This window comes from Labrus bergylta, chromosome 22, assembly GCF_963930695.1.
Source record: "Labrus bergylta chromosome 22, fLabBer1.1, whole genome shotgun sequence".
Classification (NCBI taxonomy): domain Eukaryota; kingdom Metazoa; phylum Chordata; class Actinopteri; order Labriformes; family Labridae; genus Labrus; species Labrus bergylta.
In genome coordinates, this window is record NC_089216.1 from 8,028,158 (window position 1) to 8,052,737 (window position 24,580).

The 24,580-nt window shown below is 39.7% G+C and overlaps 1 protein-coding gene and 1 long non-coding RNA gene across 4 annotated transcripts in view; one reads left to right on the top strand and one right to left on the bottom strand.

Moving 5' to 3' along the window:
- Window positions 1-2,007: 2,007 nt before the first annotated feature.
- Window positions 2,008-6,927, bottom strand: LOC136177332 (uncharacterized). The gene is made up of 2 exons (XR_010664962.1): window positions 4,191-6,927; window positions 2,008-3,524 (listed from the first exon to the last, which is right to left on the bottom strand). It is a non-coding gene; the product is annotated as an uncharacterized lncRNA (long non-coding RNA).
- Window positions 3,583-24,580, top strand: part of LOC109991341 (pyruvate carboxylase, mitochondrial) — a 272,579-nt gene continuing 251,581 nt past the window's right edge. The window contains exons 1-6 of one of the 3 annotated variants that reach the window (XM_020643641.3): window positions 3,583-4,051; window positions 16,197-16,333; window positions 18,620-18,713; window positions 19,785-19,875; window positions 21,959-22,124; window positions 22,681-22,826. In XM_020643641.3, the coding sequence (XP_020499297.1) occupies window positions 4,050-4,051; window positions 16,197-16,333; window positions 18,620-18,713; window positions 19,785-19,875; window positions 21,959-22,124; window positions 22,681-22,826 (636 nt within the window). In that variant the 5' untranslated portion in view covers window positions 3,583-4,049. Of the gene's footprint in view, window positions 4,052-4,129; window positions 4,264-14,761; window positions 14,780-16,196; window positions 16,334-18,619; window positions 18,714-19,784; window positions 19,876-21,958; window positions 22,125-22,680; window positions 22,827-24,580 lie in introns of those variants that run through there. The other 2 variants (XM_020643643.3, XM_020643642.3) reach the window with 2 other exon arrangements.

The following is a 24,580-nucleotide window of genomic DNA, read 5'->3' on the forward strand; positions in this document are numbered from 1 at the left end:
ATGCAGTTTCTATTTGACTAATTCCTTTTGAAACGTAATTCATTTTTTGCTGCTACGTAAACGTGATTGATTTTGAATGCGCGTCATAGGAATGTCAACGACTTCGACTTTGGTAATCTTGAACAGATAAGAGAGCTCATAAGAGCTGATAAACAATCGTGGGAGTGTTCAGGCCTTGTGAGCGGTTGTGTCTGTTGAGATACTGAGTTTCATTCTTGCATCACAACATGTGGTTTGCCTTCTTATTTATGACGTCGGGGGAGACAGTCGTGCACATTTCTTTACTAGGTTATACGTTCATTGGCTTTTAAAATATCAGAACAGGCTGAATTTTCAGTAAGCATTTTCAAATGAAGATGCAGTGTGCATGTGAAGTGAATTTCTTTTCAGAGAAGGCATAGTAGTCTATTGTCCACTTTACAAAGCAGGACTACAAAGCACCATTTTATGAGCCTGCCCTGTAATCAAATCCTTCACTTTTCAGCCTTCCTGCATCAGAGCTTTTTTCTTTCATACTGTGCACCACAACTGATCTCTCCTGTACTCTCTCCTTTCTCCCCTTTCCTCTAGTTCCTCTTTTTAAAGCTACTTGATAGTCTATCAAGTAGCTTCACTCGAAACTGAAATGAAGTTATTTCAAGTTACTCTGATTATTTTGGAGTTAGTACACACATGTAGAAAGAGAACAAATCAAGATTAATCAACATGCATGTATTTAATGAAGTCTATAAGAAGAACAAAAAAAAGTTCTTACCTGTCATGCACACAACTGGTAGCTACACATCTGTCATTAGCATAGACCTATTGATGATAAGCAAAATGTATGAAAAAAAAAATAATGTTCTTGTTTTTGAAGTCTCAAATGCATTAAGCACATTATTAACATATTATACATGTTTTTTGCATTGACTATAAGATAAACAGAGTAAAGCTATTCATTGAAAAGTCAAAGCATGAGTTCCAAATGAACATTTATGCATCCTTTTTTATTATTATTTACTAACAGCAGACATTTAGACTTCATAACCCCCTATATTTACCCTTTGTTGTCATAACCTCATAACAGGAAAACCACAGGTGCGACCAATAGATTAATTAACGAGGGCCCTTTTCCCTTAAACCTAGGCCTACATTCACAGGGTTTTAGTCTTTTGGAACAAAAAGAGAATAGGGAATTATGTTGAAAGCTGTTTAATTTGTCTTCGAGTGTTTGCTAAGTCCATTATTTACATTTCTATTAGCTCTGTTTTGATCTTTGCATACCCCTTTAGGGATGTTCACTAGCGCTAAATCTAGCCTATGGCTGTTTAACGTTTGGTGCGAGGGAGTAAGCATTAGCAAGGTAGCACCTGTTTGGTTAGCCTATAGCCACTAGTTTATTAATGACAACTTTATTTCTGCTAACACAAATGCCTTGGTGTTGTTTATAAAAAAGCCTATCATGAGGTTTACGTCCTTCTAGCTATTTTTATTATATTTATTCAGTCTGGCTTTTATATAGTGCTTTATATCAATTCAAATCTTAACATTACTGTATTGTCTTTTTTTATCCTACTACAATTTTAAACATTTTCCTCTTATGTATTTATTTTAATATCTTGTCGCTTTTATGTGTCGTATTTTATTTTATTTTATTTTTATACATATTTTTTAATTCTTATTGGTGTGCATTAGTCTCTCAATGATTTTATAAACTACTTTATTGTTAATAACTTTTCTGCACTCTTGTTAAGCACTTTGAACTGCAATTTATTTTGTCTGAAAGGTGCTGTATAAATAAAGTTTGATTGATTGATTAAGGGCATGTAATTTGTTAATAATATGGATTATTCTTTATGGGGCTTTAAAGTTTTGTTTTATGGTGGCAATTTGCCTTCATTATCTCATATGATCCCCTTTCCTTATCTCGTGTTATGTCCTTACAGTCGATGGTTTTGTCTTGTACACGGAGCTCTCCATTACGGTGGCTGAGAAGTGCAAAGCAAAATTACAAATGTGAGACAAATTAACATTTTGAAAAACCTTTTTTACATTTTTAGAAAACAAAATTACAAAACCAAAAGCACTTGTACCAAGAAGAAAAAAAACACATTTACATCTTAAAAAACACATTTACATCTTATAAAACACATTTACATCTTATAAAACAAATTTACAAACGACAGAATCTTGACAAAATGGGAATGTACCAAATGTCGGAAGTGACTCGGAGTGAGGGGTCATTTTGTTTGTTTTGTTTTGTCACGGTACATTCCCTGTCCTACGGTGGCTGGGAAGTGCAAAGCAAAATTACAAAGTGTTAAACACTTTTACAAAATGTGTGACAAATTTACATTTTGAAAAACATTTTTACATTTTATGAAACAAAATTACAAAACCAAAAACACTTACCAAGGACAAAACAAATTTACAAGATGTGAAACACTTTTACAATCGCTGAGACAAATTTACAAGAGGCAGAACACTTTGACCAGTCCCCAAACAAATTTACAAATGACAGAATCTTGACAGAAAGGTACGGTGGCTGGGAAGTGCAATGCAAAATTACAAATGTGAGACAAATTTACATTTAAAAAAAACCTTTTTACACTTTTAGAAAACAAAATTACAAAACCAAAAACACTTATACCAAGAAAAAAAAACACATTTACATCTTATAAAACAAATTTACAAACGACAGAATCTTGACGGAAATGTACGGTGGCTGGGAAGTGCAAAGCAAAATTACAAATGTGAGACAAATTTACATTTAAAAAAAACCTTTTTACACTTTTAGAAAACAAAATTACAAAACCAAAAACACTTATACCAAGAAAAAAAAAACACATTTACATCTTATAAAACAAATTTACAAATGACAGAATCTTGACAAAATGGGAATGTACCAAATGTTGGAAGTGACTCGGAGTGAGGGGGTCATTTTTGTTTGTTTTGTTTTGTCGCGGTACATTCCCTTTCCGTCAAGATTCTGCCGCTTGTAAAATTGTTTGGGGACTGGTAAAAGTGTTCTGCCTGGGGCGCTGGTGGCGCAGTGGTTAGGGTGGGCGCCCCATGTATGGAGGCTGTAGTCTCAAGCGGGCGGCCCAGGTTTGAGTCTGGCCTGTGGCTCTTTTGCCACATGTCATTCCCCACTCTCTCTCCCTGGTTTCCAACTCTATCCACTGTCCTATCTCTCAATTAAAGGCACAAAAAGCCCAAAAATAAATCTTAAAAAAAAAAAAAATGTCTAAATTTGTCTCAGCAATTGTAAAAGTGTTTCACATCTTGTAAATTAGTTTTGTCCTTGGTAAGTGTTTTTTGGTTTTGCAATTTTGTTTCATAAAATGTTTTTCAAAAATGTAAATTTGTCTCACATTTTACACAAGTGTTTTAACACTGTTTTGCACTTCCCGGCCACCGTACATTAACACAGTCCCTGGTACTTTAAATCCTGCCGCTCCCTGAGCTCTGACATGCCCTCTTCTGTGATTGGTGCTCAGCTTAGGGGGTGTCTGGTTGCGTCATATCGAAGAGAGGGATGAAAGCTTATTGGGAGGGGAGAGAGAAGGGAAGAGAGAGAGAGAGAGAGAGAGAGAGAGAGGGGGAGAGATTAACAGAGAGTAAGAGGCAGGCGCAGTAGCAGACTCCTATATCCGCCTGACGGAGACGGACGGTGCCAGCTGCTAGCTCAGTTAGCAATAGTATACAGTTAGCAACTAGCTCCAGAGTCCTACCGCCTTTCTCACACATGAGGGACTGTGCAAGAGTGTGTGTGTGTGTGTGTGTGTGACAGCGTGTGTGTCACCTCTTTGAGTGCGCGCTCGGCCGTCCCGAAGTCACTCCGTGTGCTTGGTGTGTAGCCTACCTGTGCGTGTGTGTGTGTGCATATAAACCCCCTATCTCCTTCCTCATCCGTGCAGCAGTGTGTGTGTCTCTGTGTGTGTGTGTGTTAGGAGGAAAGGAGAAGACGCACACGTAAACACACTGTGACAAGTCCACTGTTTACAGTCGGTGTCCGGTTACTTGACAGAGGGATTCACTGCATCTGCTGTCACCGACCCAGCACCAGCATGTAAGTACTGCCGGGGTAACGCGTGTGCATACGAGTGGTCTGCATCCTGTGTGTGTGTGTGTGCGTGTGCATGTGTGTGTGTGCGTGCATGTGGCTGTCATTGAGTGCATTTGATCTCTCATTTCGCTCACAATCTTACCTGCATGTGCGCTCCAACGTGGAAAGAAACGACGTCTGAAGTTCCAGTGAGTCCAGCTGTCAACGTCACACAGGTGAATCGAGGAAGAGCTCAAACTCAATGGGGGGAAAAAAAAAACAACAACAAACTTGTTTAGTAGGTAGCCTAAATATCGACGTCTGTCTGATGGTGTAACTGTGCAAGTTTTCCTTGTGGCTAACTTTGTCTGAAGTTGTTTAAATGCAAACTCATTGCAATAGTTCCCAAAAGTGGGGTCAGAGGGCTTTTTGAAGTTGTTGCAAGATGACCCCCCCCCCATGAAAAATCATCAGTTTTCCAATGTGGAATGATTTTCAACCTTGGCAGAATACCCACTGTGTGCTTCTTACCCGCACATTGGATGGTGGGGTGCAATAAAACACTGTGTCACATTAATAAGAATGTGAAGTAACACAGAAGGGACTACATTTCCCATTGTGTCTCTATAAGTGGGAAGAAATGCCTGTTTACATGTTGGAACTTGTACATTGCACAACATGCTTGTTATATGTGAGCTGTACACTAAATGTGCTTGTGTGCAATGGCCTCATTTTGTTTTTGTCACCGATTGTACTTTTTTGCAGAAATTTGATCTCCGACCTTTGAACATGCATGTGTGTGTGTGTATTGTGTCAGATTTCATTTGAGTGCACGCAGTGTGTTCCCTCCTCAGAGCAACCTGTTACTCTGATTTGAAGAGTTGTACATTGCCAGAGCAGCAGTCCCATTCCAGAGCTGAGGAGGCTCAGTGGGAGCTGTGCAGCGATCAAACCGAGGACATTTACCTTAAAAAGTCCTACACAGAACTTTAAAACCTAATGCAGGGGAGCGGTCAGAAACACTCATTGGGCACGATGACACTGTAGTAGCCTTGTGTGTTTGATAGTCACTGATTCATCTTGGTTATACTTGTTGCAATAATGCAGGTATAACAGAGATGTTTGTCATAGCTTAATGACAAACATGCAGACATTTGAATGCTTCATTTTTCATGTACTGTAAATTGAGTGTGCATATATGTAATGCAGCCTTTGTAGTCTTCTCCTCTCAAAGTTTCCGACTCCGGTCCTCAAAAATAACCATTGTGTGCTTCAACTTTGTCACAAAGGCAAGATTTCCCTGCTGTGTTCAGTTATTAAAGAGACCATGACTTGTTGAGCTGTTAGGATTGCTGCAGTGAGATGAAGAGGAAGTTTGCTATAAAGTCGTCATCTGAATTACCAAATTCACCTGAGACATTACGACATGCTACTTTTTCTGTTAATGGTGCTTTGGGCTCAACTAGCGTCAGCATTTTGCAACTGTTGTTCAGTTTAGTTAAGTAGGCTGGTACTATGCAAGGTAGTCCAGGGATGGTATATCATATTTCTGCAAGAAAAGTAAAAATAATAATTTTTATATCTACAAAAAACACAAATGAGTTATTTTCTATATTTTCAAACGGTTTTAGATATTCCAGCAACATTGATTTGAATGCATTATTATTTTTTTTTTGTGCAATGTCAGATTAAAAATGTCGCCATTCATTGTCCTGCAGGAGGAACTGCAGACACGCGCAGTAGAACAGTTTAACCCCCGACACGATCTGATCAAGCGTGTACATGGACACTGATCCAAACAACCATTTCTTTCCAAATAAACGGGATTGGATGAGCCTCTTCGGGCCCTTAAGGCCCACCCAAAACGCTGTGCCTGCTTGTCGGCTCAAAGTGTTCCTTCTTGTTGTGAGGGTTCACATGAAATGAAAAGTGAATACAAAGGGGCACCTTCTCAAAAGTCTCTTTTTGCATACTGCCAACAGAGGCACCAAGAGAGAAACAGCTGCAAGAATTAAGTAACGTCGGAAGTGGAATCTGTGGGACCATTGGCAAAACAGTAAACAATGAAAGGAGAAGCAGGGATGAGCATAAACTTGTAGCACCCTGCAGTCATTCTTAATTTACAAATGACCGTTTGAGAGGGAAGTTTGAGACTATTCCTTTGTTATTCTTCTTCTCCAGTAGTTTTTGAAGTATAGTCAGTCAGTATATGTGTAGAGTTCCCATTTTGTAATACTTAAAGGTGACAAATCAAATGTTCCATGGGGCACCTGCAATCAACCTTTTTTTTTTTTTTACTTTTAGTTGACATTCCCCTCAGCCTCACAGCAATTTTCTTTGAATCTATTCCCTTAAAGCTGCTACGGTTACAGGCTAAAAGACATTTGACGTGCTCTCAGAATTGTGTAAAATCTTGTACTGTGCAGACTGTAGCAGCAGCAGGAGGCTGGAGCATGTTGTTGATACAGCTGGGTAGGAGGACAGAGAAAGTCAAGAGCAAAACTCACCAGTGTGATTTGACATATACAATGTCAGTTTCCCACAACTAGAACTTTGCTATAGACTACAGCTCAGTTAATGTCTGCTCATGTAGAGGAACATCTTTCCGGGTTAATTTTATCTTGAAGATTAGAGTTTAAATGTGAGTTGCAGGGGGGGAATGTGCTCTGTCTTTTCATTTCATATCTTCTATACAGGTAGTTCAATGTCTAGGCCCAAGGGTTCTTTTCCAGGTCCTGAGGATTTCTTTTTAGACTTTTTTTTTTTTCCCCAGACTGCTTGGGGATTGGAACCCATGATCTAGCTTTCCGCACTAATAAGCTGCCACTTCCTCGTTTTAAGTGCAGTCACAACCGTTTGTTTTGTCCACAAATACTGCAACTAAGTAACCTTGTTCTTGCTCACAGAATGTGTTGCTCTGACTTAGGGAGCATTTAGACCTTTTGCATAAAATTACCTTTTGTTTCCATTCAGCTGTGCGTATTGTTTCATTTTCTGTGATTTATTTATTTTAAAGTGGCTTTGAGCAAGAACTTGAAGACAGCTTTGTTACCGTAGGACACAAGCTATTTTTCACTTTCTCATTTCATGTGTTTGAACAGCTCAGATTCAGTATGAGCTGAGGTTACACACAGTCATCCATTACCTGGTAATGGGCTGGTAGGGCAGAGGAGGACACTGCTGATGTGTAAAGGAGGAAGGAAGAGAGTGTGGATGAATGCACACCTGTTTTCTATTCTTGGTTGTTTACTCATCATGTCCACTGACAAATCACACCTTCAGCTTATGTAAGATTCTAAAGGATTTCACATTATTTCCATTTTAACATTCAACTCTTTTGCAACCAGTGTACCAGGATTTGTGTGTGCCAGTGTGAGGCAATCTGTGGTTGAAACATGTTGAGACTAGACCTCTGTGCCTCTGGGTGTCTCTTCAGCTTAACCCTGTCTGACCCACCAGTGGGCTCATATCGCATGCTGTGCTGCGCCCGTTTTCTTACACTCAGCAAATTCAGTTTGTAGTTTCTGAAAGTACTAATGTCAGGATGACTCAGTGGGAAATATCTTTAAAGTGTGGCTGATACACAAGAAAGCAAGAGCCATTCTTTTAATGCTTCAATGGCTTTTCAAAAGAATGGTCTTGGCGAAACGATTGAACAAAGTATGAATATGATGCAATTAAAAAATAAAATGTACAAAAGATGTATCTTTGAAAAGTACAGAAATGAGGAAGGGGAATGTAAATCTCACAGCTGTTAATGGCGCCTGTTCATTTTGTTTGTTTGTTTTTGTTTTGTTCTGTTTTTCTTAATAGCTCGATTGGAGTATTTCTTTTGTGTTGTCCGTTGATTTTATTTTGTTTTATTGGATTTTGCATTTGTTAATGGTGAAGAATGTGGGGTAGGACTTGACAAGCCCAGTCTTCTTCCTATCCCTTTTTCGAACGAGTCAAATGTGTATTATATTGAAATTGGCTTTTTATTTTATATTATTTTATACAGATTTTTTTTTTTTCCATTTGTTTATTCACTTTCATCTATTTTTAATCATTTGAAAAAAAGAAAAGTATCCATATTTGGCATTCAAGTGTTTCAATACACGTCATATACTGTAGAGCATGGAGAAAAAGGATCTGGTGTGATGTACCTTTTTGACTCAAAAGTTTATTGTTGGAATCCCTGTCTCTTTCATGTGAGGCGATTGTTCCCCTGTTTGATTTATTTTCTCTCTCAGCCCTAATTATAGTGACCTACTCAGCAAGGGTTGTCAAAACTCTCCTACAAATGTTTCAAGGGCTGTTTCATGTTTTGAAACCATATTATCCTATTCGGTCCTATGCTTTGGGAAGCATGTGTTTTTTATTTTAAAGGTCACAAAGGAATGAATAGTCCCCTTGGTGAGCGTCATTCTTCTTATCTTTTATGGTGAAATCGCAGACAGGATATCGGTGCCTTTGTCTGTTTGGAGACCACTGATTTGTTTGGTATTGGCTTCAAAGGAAAAGGAAGTTTTTTTTTTTTAGGTTATTGCCCAAGTGCTGGCAGATAGCCATGTGTGTGCATGTGCCTCATGGTCTGCATGTTATTAGAGCAAAGTTAATGCTAGTTTTGTGTGTTTGTGTGTCACTATCTGTGGCTGTGTACGTCAAGAACAGAGCAGAACTTTGATCTGGGAGAAGTTAATGTATGAACCAAAAATCGGCTTTTGTTCTTTTAAGCAGCCCAACACTCAGAGATTATGACCAGTACGCTTTAACTTTCGACCCTTTTTTAAAAGGGGGGTGTGTGATGTTTGTCATGCTTTAGCTGTGGGTTGACTGATACACTCTGACTGAAGATAGTTTGGGTTATTGATAAACTTGGCTGTGACAATACTTGTGCTTTATGTTGTTTGTTCCACTGTCTGCCTTCCACCAAACACGGACAGAGTTTTTGTCAATCAGACAACATGCAGAGAGGGAGGGTCCAGGCTCAACATGTCTTTTTGGCTCTCAAACTGTAATTTAATTCAGTGTTACTCTTTGTGTTTGATGTTAAAGTTAGCATTTAGGTTGAGGTTGGGAGGAGTTGTTGCAGTAAAACCATATTGGACAGGTTCAACATGCTTTGCCTGTGTGTCAAAAAGTGTGTTTTATTTCTAACCTATGACTGACCCAGATTTGTACAACATTATGTTTGATCAAAGTTGCTCAGATTATACGAGTTACTAGTTGACATGACTGGCTCTGTTTATCATTTCAAATGTAAAAGGTTAAACTGAAAACAGCCGATCAGAGAGCCCGTGATGATTGAAAGATATTGATTCTGCGTTACCTGATGCTGTAGTTGGGCTTGTTGTTACTGTGCAGACATTAAAGTCGATATTGGGAGCAGTAATTAACAATGCATTCCTTATTGACTGTTGTGGTAATAGAGTTTTGCAACATAAAGTTTATTGCATTTTCACTCGAGTAGTAATTGATTTTAAAGCAAACTGATGATGTGCAGTTCCACACATGATACTGATGTATTGTGTGACTTTACCACAATCATCTCAGAGCATAAGAACTGAACTGGGACTATATCAAGTTTTGACTGTTGATTATCGATGGAAAGAGCTTCCTAATGGTTGTTTTTATGAAGAAACGACAACGTATTTTAACCTTTTTTTTTTTTAAATTTCTGATCCAAATGACTAAACAATGAATAACTCCAACGGAAATGCATCATGCGGTATGTTGCGTCATCCTGCTCTCCACACTGCAGAGAAAGTCAAAATCCAAAGTTGTGTGAGTTGTTTGTCTCATGGATAACATGCCTGCTTCTTGTTTCTCAATGTAATTATTTAGCTAGTATACTGTCTATAAATGAATGCTGAGAGGATATGCGTTGTCATTCCTGGTGTATGTTCATGTACCATTTATACATTTTGTTCTTAATTCCAAGTTCCTCCACTCATTACCAGTATACAGTAAGACTAAGCATGTATTGCTTGTTATTAAGTTTAAAAAAAGAAAATTCAAGTAGGTAGAAAGTATAGTCAAAAGCTTTTTTTTTTTTTTTTTTTTGGAAATCTATAAGGCAAGGACGTCAAATACAAATCATTTTTTTTCTGTGAAGAATTCACCAGAGAGAAAAGTAGATCTGCAATGTGACATTACGGCCCAAAACCAAAATGATCCTCAAGTACTGAGTGTCCCAACCATTTCACATTCCTTTCATACAACAATGAAGCCTTGATTTCCTCATTTCAGCAGTGCGACACAGTACTAGCTACTTGCTGTAGCGTGTTTTGATGTTTGCTTGATCTTTTATAGAGGGACGTAAAGAAAGGAAGACAGGGTTGAGTGAGTCACATCGCAGAACTGTACAATAGTCATTTCAAAAAAACGTTTTTGAAGGCAGAGGACGACTGTGACTATAACAACAGATGGACAAAGTTGCAGATTGAGATATTTTTTCTTGTTTAAAAGCTTTTTGTGCATTGTCTCCCAAGATCTAACTACTATTCAATACTTTTACCTAATCAGAGTATAGAGTTACTTTGTCTCAAAGACTCATTTGTAATAATGGTAATAATAGTAATTAGAAAATGCAGTTCCTGAAGAAATAGTGCTGTGAACGCTGCTTGCTGATAAGCTGGTGCTTTATTGCCAATGCTTTGTCTGAAACACGTGACTAATATGATAATGAAATTTACTGAAGACATACTGCTAATGCTGTGTCTGAGACAGGTGAATACCAGGAGTGATGTATGGACGATTGACTGGACTGTGGAAAAACTTGTGCTGGATTGCTAATGCTGCATCTTGAAGAGCTGAGGCTGAAGGATGAACAATCAACGTAGTGGAGACTGAGTTGAAGGGGGATGAGGAGGAAAGATGACAAACCTTGTATAATGCTGTTAAGTGTGATCATGTCTGGCCTGGTTAGCTCTTCTGGATCAGCTGTGGTGAAGGTAACTGCTGTTTAAGTAGTGGGTAACTTGGTGATTTCAGTGGGATATATTAGTCAGATCACTGTCTCAAACATCAGTCAGTGTGCCAAGCCTGTAACTGCTATCATCGAACGGTCCACACCCTAAGCACCACCAGGGCTGTGATAAAGCAGTCATGTTTGAAGTCAGGATTGTGGCCGGGGCAGCGGTGTAGAAAAGTCCTCTCTTCTGATGTCCTCCCGAAATCTCCGCCAAAAAAATAACACTGGAGTAAAGGGAGCAACTTTCTGTGACCAATCTACTGGCAAAAAAAATGTACATTTATATTGCTGTTTTAACACAAGCAGAACAAGGTTGTCTATGTTTTGATGCGCTTTTCTGTGTATGTGGAGTTACAGTTGTGGCCCGACGGCATTTTTTCAAGAAGGCGACCAAGATATGTTCATGAGCTTCCACTCCCTGTTTGATGAGATCACGCGCTCTGAGCATTCCTTGAAATACACGCTAATGTAACGGTCTTTGAAGGGCTGAAAAAAAACAAAATTAACTTTTGAAAAGGTTCCTGTTTGAATACTATGAAAAAGATGAATCATACTGACAAAGCCCAAAGGGTCTGACTGGAATATTGTAGAAGTGGAATGAAGTTTCTGTGAGAACTTTTGGCTGACTTATAGAGGCTTGAAGGAGGTGTAATAATTTTCTAAAAAAAAAAAAAAAAAAGTTGTGATTTTGAAGGCTCTCCCTCTCATTTCAACGTGCAGAATTTCACAGAAGTTGAATATTTCTGAAATTATGAGTGAGAAAAGTCATAGCCTTTCAGCTTTTCCAGCAATTAAGCTGTCAGATGTCTAAAAAGGTGACGTATAAGTTCAGTCCATTTGAACATTCACTGCTGATTCACACTGCCCACATAATCAGTGCCTGTCAGCTGCAGAACCTCTTCATTGTCATGAGACATTGAAGCAATGCAGGCCAAGTGCAGCTCATGCACTTCAAATCTTATTAGCAATATCAATGTCTGTATCTGTAGAATGATGTCACAGGCATGAGTAAAACATGTATAACCCTTCCCAGGGCATTTCTTTTGGTAAATGAAGTCACCTGCATGGCTTCTTATTGGAGTCCCTGTAAAATGTATTTAAAAAAGAAATTGTCGTCATAAATCGCAAAAGTATAGCATGTTCATGAGACAAATAATATCAGGTAACAGGCAATAGTTGTTCTGGTGTGATCTCCCCCTTTTCTCTTGGTTGTTTTTACAGAAACCATAACCTTAAACCCCGAAACCTGTACAACAGACATGTGAAACCGAACCGGATACGGCAAACAGACATTGAAGCGTGATTCTTACATTTGTTTGCATGTATGAATTATTATGTGAGCAGACACCTCTTCTGTGTTCCCTGTGTGGAATAATCTTAACGACGATGTACTAAGGTGTGCAATATGGAAAAAAAATGCAATGCGAGAACTAGTTAAATATTTGCAATTCAATAGTTGGCACCGTCAGGTAAAGGGGTCACTGGCGCCAAATATGTCTTTCCCTGCATTCTTTACAATTTTTATATTCAAATATGTGCAATTTCTGAAACATTTTATAATGCTCTAGTCTTGTACCTTATTTTGTGTCTTTTTTTAAATGTATTCTAGTGTTCATCAGGCACATTTCTACACCATGGTAAATACATGAATTTGAAAGCATGTGGAGAAGCCCTGCAGAAAGTAGCATATGTTCATGAAGCCTGCTTTGCTGTGAATAATCCTACACACACCCCTACAAAGGCTTGAAATAAAGGGCAATTACACACTTTATTGTTAAATCTAAGAAATAACACAAGTAACATATATCTACTTATCTTATTATCTGCAGACATAAAGATCATACAGTATAGAAATGTTTAAGTTTAATGTAGGACACGGTTTACATTTGACCGGTTTTTCCTGTCTGTCAGCTCCGTTTGTCCTGGTTCTCTTGTCTTGTTATCTCGACTCTTTCAGGCTTTGTGAAGCTGTATCTGTTACAGAGTGACAGTCTGCGTCTTTTGTGTAGCAGCGGTATACTGTTTCAGGCTCCTTACAGACAGTCTGAAGGTGTCCATTGATGGTGTGGAAGCCGTTTTCCATTGGTTCTTTTTTCATTTGATTCTTCAAAGTTTATTTTTGTGCATTAACTTGGACACGGGGAACAGTTGTTCTCACAGACTTTGCTTCATGATCTAGTTCCCTTAGAAAGTGGACATACTGCTTTCTGTATAGGTGACACATATTCTTTGAAGTTTGTTACTTAAAAATATATATATTCAGCACAGCTACAAAAAAAGCAACCGCTCCTCATGGATAAACAAAGACAAAAGCAAAAAGAGGCACATAGGACGGAGCAAATAAAACAAAACAACAAAAGCATGCTCTTGTTGGATTCCATACAATACTGTGAGTTAAAAAAACCAGTTATAGGTCACAGTGTGTCTCATTGGTCTAAAACAGTATTAATACATGGTTTCTGTACATAAATGAAGAGTAAACATATGTTTGCACAAACTCTTACAAGCAGAATAACACTTTAGTTTGTCTTTGATGACTAAAACAAGAATGGTTGTCACATTTCATCAAAGGTTACAGAACTGAGACAGACACTATATCAGGCCCTCTACATAAGTAACAGATTGGTCATTTCTTGATGCCATTTTAAAACAAAAGAAGGTAGATCTCTGGAAGTGTAGAGCGATGAAATATAAGATGTTCCACTTTGGAACAACCATGCCACATTGTGATGTCTTTTGTTGTACGTGGGACAGATTTAGTAGTTGTCGGTTCTGACAAAAATGGCTGTGAAAGGAGACGATGTGAGTGACATATTTCAGAGAAGCAATTTAAAAATATCTGAACAGAACTTATTTAGTTTGGGGAAAGCCCAGAATAGTCGGCCGAAAGTGCCCTCAGCTGATTGACTCTTTGAACAGGTAGAAAGAGATGAGGAAAAAGAGTGCCATTTGGTGAGGAATAATGAAGCCTGTGAAGTATTTTAAATTGAATTAGTTGGTGTCTGGAGTTTACAAAACAAATATAAATGTTTTTAATGTATTGTTTTCCAGCTTTCATGGTCAACTGTCAAACAAAGATCCTTTTCCCATGCTTCCTTTTTGGTTGTGTGTGGGGAAAACTGGTTTTGTGCTATGTAAAGATCTACAAATCTGGAGCCTAATCGTCATGAGTCAGGACTCTTTAGTTCGTCTAATTTGAGTCATTTAGTTGCATATAGTTTACTTTTGTCTCTGCACGTATTTGATGTCCATGACAGTATTTCCCTCTTACCCCATGCTTGGTGACAGGTGAATTAAGCTGTGCTGTCATTTGAGTTCACATGCTATCTTTTATGTCATTGTTCTGTTGGGTATCGACAGACTGCAGGTTATTTTATGTAAGTCAACACAGGACCTTTAATATCTTCTTATTTCACCTTCATCTAGTGAAACCATGGCACATTTTGTGTTTTGTGAAAAGGCCAGCCCATGTTGTCATCAGTAACAAGTTAACCGCAATGTGTGAATATATCCAGACAGATATGTTAGGTATGGTTTAACACAGTATTAGAGCATTCTTGGATTTCCTAATAATGCCACTTTGGAAGCTGGTTATGATCCCCCATTGACTGCAACGATGCTGTTTGACCACAGTGGGGCAGCAAAGTACTTCAACAGAGATGTAAGCTTGTAGTCAGACCAGAAGAAGAAGCTTTCCTCTCTGCAGTCTGAGGCTCACTTGGGAAACTGGTAGCTTGACTGGTGGAGCTGTTTGTGCCAGTGAAAGAGACACTTAGGCCTACCATTTAGTGGAAGAGGTAGTTGTTGACTTTTTGCTCCTTTTTGTGTGAATGATGTTCTAATTTGTGTACTTGTGCCATTACCGTTACATTGTTGGTAAGTATCTTTTGTATTGGAAAGGCATGCTCCATTTAAGAACCCGTATGAGTTTGCGCCATGTGGTTGTTGAGGTTGAGTACAGTCCTTAACCTATAGGACAGGGAGAGTATTTCGTGAACAAAATTGGTTTGCAGATGAAACACAAATACAAGTATAAGTTGGTTTTCTTTTAAACTTCATAAAACCCCCAAGTTTTTGAGGTTTTTTATGTTTGAATCTGAAATTTCTGGTATAGAAAAGCGATGAGGGGGACTACCCTTTGTAATTAATTAAAAGAAAAAGACAGCTAAAACACTCCAAAGTCGTTGAGCTTAATGAGGTACACCTGAAGCTGACTGGAGGCCTCAAGGAAGAGCAGCAGCTGATTGCCTTCCAAACTTGCGCTTTCCTTTTTAATACAAATTTAATATCTTTGGAAGAAGTTTGTAGAATGGTCTTTTAGTTAGTTTGATTTGATCTACTTCAACTTATCTTTTCAGTCTTTCATGTTAACTCTCATAAGTGAGGCCACTGGTGTCAAATTGTTAATGAGAAAGCCAGCTTTTTGAATAATCGTGAAATGCTGCAAAAATATTAATACGACACCGATTACAAATTTCTGAGAAATGATCAGTGTTGAAAGACAAACATAACCCATGGCATCAACTTATTAAGCCCTGCCGCTTGAGTAGATTTAATCAATCTAAAAAGGTCTCCCATCTCGTGTTTAATCATTTCCAAACCATTATCATCCTCTCATCAGTTTCCTTAGAGCTTCTTTTTCTCAAGATAGATTTAACTAAGCACACGATCACTACGTTCACTTTGAGGAGCTTTTCCTGTAGGTTTTGGATGACTTCTATGAAAATGGTTTACATACTTCACTAATTTTCTGTTTAGTTTTTATCAGCCATTGTGAATTTTTATTTATTTATTTTTTTAAAGATATATACGGCATACGGTTGGTAGAGCAGGTGCCCCATGTAAGGAGGGCACACTGGTTGCAGGTTCAACTCCTGGTCTTGAAGCTGTTTGGTGCACGTCATCCCCCACTCTCTCTCTCTCCACATTTTCTGTCTCTCTACAACTTTCCTTATCAAGTGAAGGCAAAGAATCACTTAAAAAAAATAGTAAATAAAAAAAAGATCGAGTATATCATGTCACTGAAATGCATCGAACCTTTTTGTGTGTGTGTGTGTGTTTGCAAGAATCTGGAAAAAAACCAAAACACCCAACAATCAATGCCTTTCTCTTGCTGATATTTCGGCTTTGTCCCCTCTCCCCTCCATTTATTGATTTAAGTTTAAGATTCATCGAGACGCTGTGTTTTAAACACATCCTTCCTTTTGCTTTTAGGATGTTGAGGTACGCTGTAGTCCGAGGAGGACTCGGCCTGTTGGCCCTGAGGAGGACGTGCGTTGTCTCCCGGTTTACCCACTCTTCCCCTCAGAGCGAGTATCGACCAATCAAGAAAGTCATGGTGGCCAACAGAGGTGAGAACGCATCCGCATCCTGACGGTACTATTTCACCACAGAGTAGAGGTAATTCAGATAGCACTATTGAATTCAATACAGTTTAATGCTGTTTCATTTATAATGTAAGAGAAAAGTTATGACACTTACGATCTCCCTCAGGCAAAGAACAGACTCTGAATATTTAATGGCCAACATTTAGTTTGCCTTGTCACACATTTTATATTTAAGCACACATTGTATGCGGGTGATTGTACAAGCTAGTTTTGTTTGCTTAAATTCAAAAGCACGGAAACTGAAATGGGACTGTACTTTTGAAACAAGAAGCAACAGCATATTTGTTATTGTCCAAAAAGAAAGACGTCCAACAACATCAAATGTATATGTTTTGCTTTCTAAGCTACAGTCCTAGAAATCCTCATAAGTGATTGACAGTGGGAATGAGATATCAATGGGTATATAATTATAGAGAAGCACATATTTTCCTAAACAACAAGCATTCACTGGTATGGTTTTTACTGCGGCATAAACACAATACTTCTAATCAGCTGACCCCCTCCTGTTAATGCTAATGCTGTCCAGAGAGGCAGTCAATGTGCAATTAGAGCACTCTGTCAGCTGACGCACAGGATGTGAGTGACAAATAAATGTATTCATGCATATCATCCTAATTGCTTTTTGGGCCACCCGTTATTTTTGATTCCATTTAAAGTGCTACGTAGCTTCATTTGAGTCGGTGTTTCATAGTTTCAGGTTGATTGTTGAGGTTTAAAATGCAACCTAATGCTGGACCTGTGCAATGCCTTCTGCTGCAAATAAGAAGTCTGCACATGTGCATGCATACATTCATGGCTAGCCTTCCATAGAGGCTTTATTTAACCGCCTTAATCCATCAAATTGATTCAAATAGATTGTGTTCACTGACACACACACACACACACACACAGAGCAGGACTTTCCGTCAATCTCCTTCCTCCACATTGGCGTGACGTGATCTCAACACCACATTAGATCACATTCATCACACAGGAGCGCACTGGACCCTGCTCGGCTTCATTGTGTGTGTGTGTGTGTGTGAAAAGGAGAGAGTCTGGACCATCGTATCATATCAGCCCAGATTCCACTCAACCAAGCACATCTCCTCCTTGCCAATGCGTTTCTGCTCTATCACTAATATTCTTCTTTCCTTTCCTTTCCCTTCTGTTTTCTCCCCTACCCCTCCCTTTGCCTCCCCTGTCTTTTCCGGCACTTGTCAGATTTGATTTTCCTCTGAGCCACTTGTTTATCTTTGTTTTTGCCCCATGTGACAGTGTTCCTTTTTTCATTCTTTCCTCTGTTCTGGTTTTCCCCCCTCCACTGGTTTTCATGTCTCTTTTCCCTCTATTTGTCATGTTGTTAAACCTGCCAAACTGAATCTCTTGTCCTAGCTCTGTCTAAAACTCTATGTCCTCTGTCATATGTCCTTTTTCTTTTTGCATTGCTCTTTTCCCTTCTCCTCTGTTTTCTGACCTATTATTCTAAAGGTTTCTGACCTTAAATGCATAACATTTCACCTGTCTGGCCTTTTTATGCCTTCTTGCCCTCTCATTTCTGTCCCGTCTTTCATATTATTTACCCCATTTCCCCTGCTGTTCTCCTCTCTAATTCCATTTCTTGCTTGCTTGATATCTCAATGTTTAACTTTTCCTAAAATGTTTAAACACCGTCCTCCTCTTCCAGCAAGTACAACACATCTTGCTAGTTTTCAGTGGAAATACTTTTCTCTCCCCCGAAATGTGTGTTGCTTGAAAAACAAGTATTTGGCTCTAGTGACAGCAAGATTAAAGACGAGCGGTGTTTTGGTTGTCTGGAGTTTACACTATGTTCTCAAACTTGGGAGAAAACAGTAGACTTGTTGCAGTGTCAGTGGATGTTTTTCAACAGTTTGATGACTTAGCCAAAAAAAAGATTTATCTTGTTTTCATCTCATGCGTGGCATAAAAAATTGAAGTTTATTTTATTCTCTCAGCGGAGGCAGTCAATGCAAAATTAGGCCATTGCTACGGGATGTTGATAAAATCATGTTAAATGTGTGCTTATGAAAAATAGAACACTACTACCTCCTACCACAAAACAAAATCTGCTCAACCAATGATAGAAAATATAACAAAATGTAAATAATACAGAGACTAAACATGAAAGGGAGGAAGAGCAATATTTCAGAGCTTGTGAAACAAAGGGAACTAGTACGCAAAATGAAGCACTGGCAGATAAAGAGTGAAATTGTTTTCTCTTATTCCTCACATGTCTTTCATATTTTCTTCCAGGTGAGATCGCTATCCGTGTGTTCAGAGCCTGCACAGAACTGGGGATTCGAACTGTGGCTGTGTACTCTGAGCAGGACACTGGACAGATGCACAGGTACTAATGCGATGTTGGAGCTTCATGGATCCATGCGTTCTAACTACGGGCTATCACACACATGTCTTGGGTTAAGTGCTGGGCTGCCACTGCTGGACATTGACCGTGAAATGGTAACACTTGATCAGAGTGAATTGCAATTACAGGAAGCTTGGGAGCATTTTTCTTCCCTCCAGCACATTGGGCCGGTTGTTTGTTTTGCAGTTGGTATTAAGTCGGGACATAAATGTAATTTGTATTGACATGAGGAAACATTCAGGTAATCCCTGGCAGCTTAATCTGCCTCATTGAGCCTTTTCTTTTGTAAATGTCTTTGGGTGTGACCTCGCTGCTTCCAGGTTCTGCCTTGTCCTCGGGGCTCTGACGCACCAAGCAGACGGCAAAGAAGGCCACCTGTGGCGTCCGCCTCACGTCTTGGCCAAAAAGTTGCACTAGAACCCTAAAAACACAACAAAGACTACAGCCGACGGCCAACCACCATGCGTGAGGGGCGGCGTCAGCTCGTAGTTATGAACATTTTCACACAGCTGTCACGCACCACTCATGTTATAGTAGCCTTACTAATCGAGAATAATGTCTGATTAAAAAGTAGAAAATAGCACTGGCGTTGTCAGCTCTTGGTATTTTAGTGGAAATAGAAAAAAAAAAGAAGAAGCGGAGGTGACAAATAAGGAGAAACCGCACTAATGGGTGAAAGCGTGGATACTACAGCGGCATGCTCAAGGGGCTTTACAGAACCTGTGTCGAGAGCTGGAGATAAAGGAAGCCTCCAAGCAGCCAATCAGAGAGATCCCTCTCGCAGACCGCTGACGCCGATTCGACATGGGTTGACGGGGCTGACGGGTAGCGACTGAGCTGGACACACCGCAACAACTAAGGCGACGACCTCTCGCTGTCGGTCCACCTAGGACGGATCTCCTTGGTGTGTCAGGGCCATAAGGCTGATTGGAGGACTCACTTAAGTTGCCACAAAGACATTGAGTGCTTGACATCTGGTGCCCATTATTGTATTTTTGTTTACTTTGTTGCTTCTTCCTTCTAATATTAAATGATTTGTGTTTGTCTTGACAGGCAGAAGGCAGATGAGGCCTACCTGATTGGAAAAGGCCTTCTACCCGTCGCAGCATACCTGGACATTCCTGACATCATCAAAGTAGCAAAGGTAAAGAGCATTTCTCCCTAGATGGGGAAAAAAAAAAGAGTTAAGGTCTTTACCTCTAAGGAAAATGTCATTTCTGTGAGAAGATTTTAGACTTAAAGATGAATATACTCTTCATGGTTAATACTACAGTACTCAGCCTGTGAAAGTAGTTTTAATGCTTAATGACTTAAGAAGCACTGGAGGCGCTTTCTAAAGTCCCTAGTGATGTCATTAGGGTTTTCGCAGCATGGGCTTGAAGATGGCAAATATCTGTTGGATATCCAAACTAGGGAGGAGAAATTTAAAGCCTCGGATGAGAAAGGAAACCGCAAGCCTGGCTCAGTCTGCAATTATTCTTGGGGAAAGTTTACCCCTCTAAAGTTCACTTTTTCACCATGTTGGACCGCAAATTTGTAACTTTACAGAATGCAAAAACAAAATACAGAATTGAGAATTGGCTTCAACTGTGTTCCCCTTCTTAAGTCTTTATTTTATTTTTTTTCAACTGAGCTTTATATAGTTGAATTATTCTTTGGTGCTTTATATAATACTGAGCTTCAAAGGCTTGGCTACTGCCAGAAGTTGTCCCTTTTTTTTTTATGGTAATAGAGTAAAACCTAATGGCTATCAGAAGCACATGATTAGGCTGACAAATGAAGAACCAACTTTTTTTTTTCTTTCTCTTCCACATAAATTTACATTTAGTGTGGCTATAGGGAAGAAAAAAGGAAACTACTTGCCTTCTTCCATCGATCACCCCCTCAGCCTTTCTTCTTTCCTTTTTATTTTAGATGGTGGCTCGCCTCTTCCTCCTCCTCTTGCTTGTTTCCGTTTCCTCCTTTTTTCCTGTCACTCTCTCTCTCTCTCCCCTCTGCCACTTATCACTGTGTGATATCAGACCTCTTCCTTGTCACCTCCTTTCCCTTCCATCCTCCTCCAGGATGCGCCGCCAGTTGTTCATTATCATTTCTCTGATCAATCTCTCACGGTTTATAATTTTCTGCGTGGGCATGTGGTCAGCCAGCCAAGTCTGAGAGCATCCGCCATGCAACTCATTTCTCAAAAATCCGTCTGCCTGTCTGGGAGCTCAGCCACCCCATGCATGATCCAGCAAATGTTTGTGTGCGCGTGTGTGTGTCCTCTCATTCATACACACTTTCAAACCTCCTCTTCACACTGTGTGTCACTCTGTTACTTTGTGACTAAAATAACCAGCCGTCTCTGTCCCAGTACCGTCTGTGTCTGTCTTTCATACTACTTTGAGTCTGAAAGTGTGTGTAAGCTTACAAGTAAGAACGCCCCAGTGTGTGATATTGTTTGTCTGAATGTGTTAACCCTTGTGTGAATCATTCTCCACTGGCCCTGTCTTCTTGCGTCCATGCATGCACGTGTGAGTGGGCGTACCTGCCTGTGTGCACACACTCGCTGCACTTCGTGTGTGTGTGGCTTCATGCCTCCCGTGGCCTGCCAGTAACAGCTCCCTTAACAACGGGACAGCCCATAATTATGGTCCGCCTCGTATCCAAGAGCAGATGGCACATACTGATCCAGAGATGGCTCTATCTGTCAAGCTCGGCAGCTACTGTATCTGTCTGCTACCCTGCCTGCATCTGTCTGTCTGTCTGTGTGCGTGTGTGCGTGTGTGTGTGTGTGTGTTGTCAGAACACCCCCCTGACCCTCAAATTATGCATGCCTGTCTGCTCACTCAGCCTCCTACTGGTGTCCATCTAGTAGATGATAATGATTAAAGCCACAGTAACTAAGCTAGAATGAGGATAAAATATGCCATCAGCTCACTTTCCATTTGCTGGAAGTGAGCCACACAACATTTTAGACTGTGGTGTGTGTGTGTTTTTAAACATGCAGGTGAGAGTTTGTGACGACTCTTTATGTCCCTCACCAACAGTCTGCCAAGTGCTAACAGGGACCCAGCGGTTGATCCCTATGTAAAAGGACTCCTGCTTCATAGTTGGGCTTCATTTCCTTTTCTCTGGGTTCTACTCGCAGAAACAAAGCAAAAAAAGCAAAAAAACGTGATTACATGGGTCAACTGGTACACGGCACAGAAATATATAATGAACCTTTCGCTCCCTCGCTTTCTCAGGACAACAACGTGGACGCTATCCATCCGGGCTACGGGTTCCTCTCCGAGCGCGCGGACTTCGCACAAGCCTGCGCAGACGCTGGAGTCATGTTTATTGGACCGACCCCGGAAACTGTCCGCAAGATGGGGGACAAGGTGGAGGCCCGTGCCCTGGCCATCACCGCAGGTATGGATGGAGTTAAACACACAACGGAGATAAAGAATGTGAGAAAAAATGTTGACGCCAAGAAAGCTGATGCCAACAATTGAACACATCCTATAATATGGTTTCTTTCTTTCTTACTTATTTAGTGCAAGCTATGTTTTTTCTGATTTTATTGATACATGGCTGATGAGTGGGAAATAACATTTTCTATAAACCCTTTATTTTTAATTATTTTCATGATGACCCACCCCTTTCCTCCCGCCACCTTTGACCCTGATAATGTTCTGCATGAATAAGCCTTTCGTCCCCAAACACCAAATTGTCTTTCTCGTCGGTAACGAAACATTTTCAGCCTATAACTTTTTCCATCTATCAAGATTAAGAAACTGAAATACTAAGTGCTACATGTAAGGAGCTAACACCCCCAGTCTCCTGTTTTTGCACGGTAAAGTAGTACTTGACCTTGAGCGACTCAAATTAAGTGCTGCACATAGCTCGTTGAAAAGACGATTTTAAAAACTATGATGTATAAATCCATCTCTCTTTCGTATCCGTTCGCTCACCCACCCTCGTCTAGGTGTACCTGTGGTCCCAGGAACGGACGCCCCAATCGCCAGCATGCAGGAGGCGCACGTGTTCGCCCAAACGTACGGCTTCCCCATCATCTTCAAAGCAGCCTACGGAGGAGGCGGTCGGGGCATGAGGGTGGTCAGAGAGTACGAGGTAAGCCTGTCAGCAGCAGCGACTGTACATGATCACTTCTCTCAGGAATGTAATTTAACAGCTTGCTCTAACAACATAAATCTTATCCTGACGTCTTTCCAGCAGAGAGAAAACAAACTACGATAACTGGCCAAATCTATGTTAACATAATTATTTTATTTTGACTTTGTGTTGAATCAAGGTGGAATTTCTTTTGAAATTATGTGGTCATTTATCTCTGCGGCCGTCAATCAGCCTGCCTGTGTGTTTAGGTGTGTGTACACTGAAATTGCCTCTGTCACCCAGCAAAGCGTGACTGATTACAGTGTGTTGGAGGCTTGTTCTCCTGCATCAGCAAAGGAAAAATAATGACTTCAATATTGTATTAGGCCAGAGCCCAATTATCAAACGAGCATCTTAATATAAATGTGATCATAAAACCCCAACATTGCATCGTATGTGTGTGTAATGTTTCCATTTTGGAGTGAATATTAAAATATTGAACACTGTAACAAACAAAGTGTAGCTCTATGTGAATAAATCTGACCAAGAGGTGGAGGCAGAAAAAAAACAATTATTCCAGTTCTGGGCAGTAATGTAAACATAAAAAAAATAAAATGAATGCTATATTAAAAAAGTTATTGGATCAAAGTCATTAAAAGAAGAAGCTACTTCACACATATAATACAATATATATATTTTACTAAGTGTGGCAATAATCTGCAAATCTTGTCTCATTGAATAATAAATGAATACACAGCATGGCCAACATACATTACAAGAAGAAAAATATGTATATTATCTTTAGCATGAAAAGCTAACAGCTGCTTACTAACGGTAAGCGGTGTATTAGGTTGATGCCGTTGAAGAATTAGACATGGTTGTAGAACTTAAACCACTAACAAAAAACTCTCCTTACCTTTTGTTGTTCTTTTATTGGAAACTAGGTCAAGCAGGGCCAATTATACCATTTCCCTTGCGGTGGTTCTTCGCTTGGATTACAAAATGTTGTAAATTATTGATAGTAAAACAAAACAAATACAGTTTTAGTAAGGTTTCCCCAGGACATAAATGTTTAAAAAAAAAAAAAAAAAAAGTGTTTTTTTATCCATAAAAATATAATCATATCAAAAATATTTGTCTAAAAATGAAAAAAACAAGGTCTTTGAAGGCCTGTAGACATCCAGAGTGGCACGTTGTCGTCCCTGTTTATTTCAGCAGAGGCCTGGCGGCAGCTTTGCCTCGCCTGACGTCGGAAGCGCGGGGCACTGGCTCTGTGTTTGTGTGTTTTTAAGCTGCCCATGTAAACACACACAGCTCTTCCCCATTTCTGCCTCTCAAGTTTGACCGTGTCAAAGTTTTTTAGCAGGCAGCTGGTTGTTGTCCAATCAGATAGAAGAGGGCAGAGATCAGTGGTGAATCAGAGCTGCACAGAGCATCACTAACTCCTCATCCGTCATGGCTGCTAGCGTTTACTGTTCTTTATTTCTTCTTTGGCTTAACTCACCCCCAAACAAAATAGGTTATGTACATTTCTCCTGATAGTTTCTCCCGCCCTAAATTTTCATATGTATTTTAAACTGTTTATGAAATGGGCTAAGCATGATAAAAAAATGCTGAATAAACTTCCTTTTTGTGTTTTGAAAGGTTTAAAAAAAGATTCCCTGATGAACTAATTTCTTCTTTACTGTTTGTTGTTGTCTGTTGATCCTTAGTAAACCCCTGACCCAGAAAATGATTCTGTCCGGGTCAGCCTCGGAGTTTCTGATTGTTTT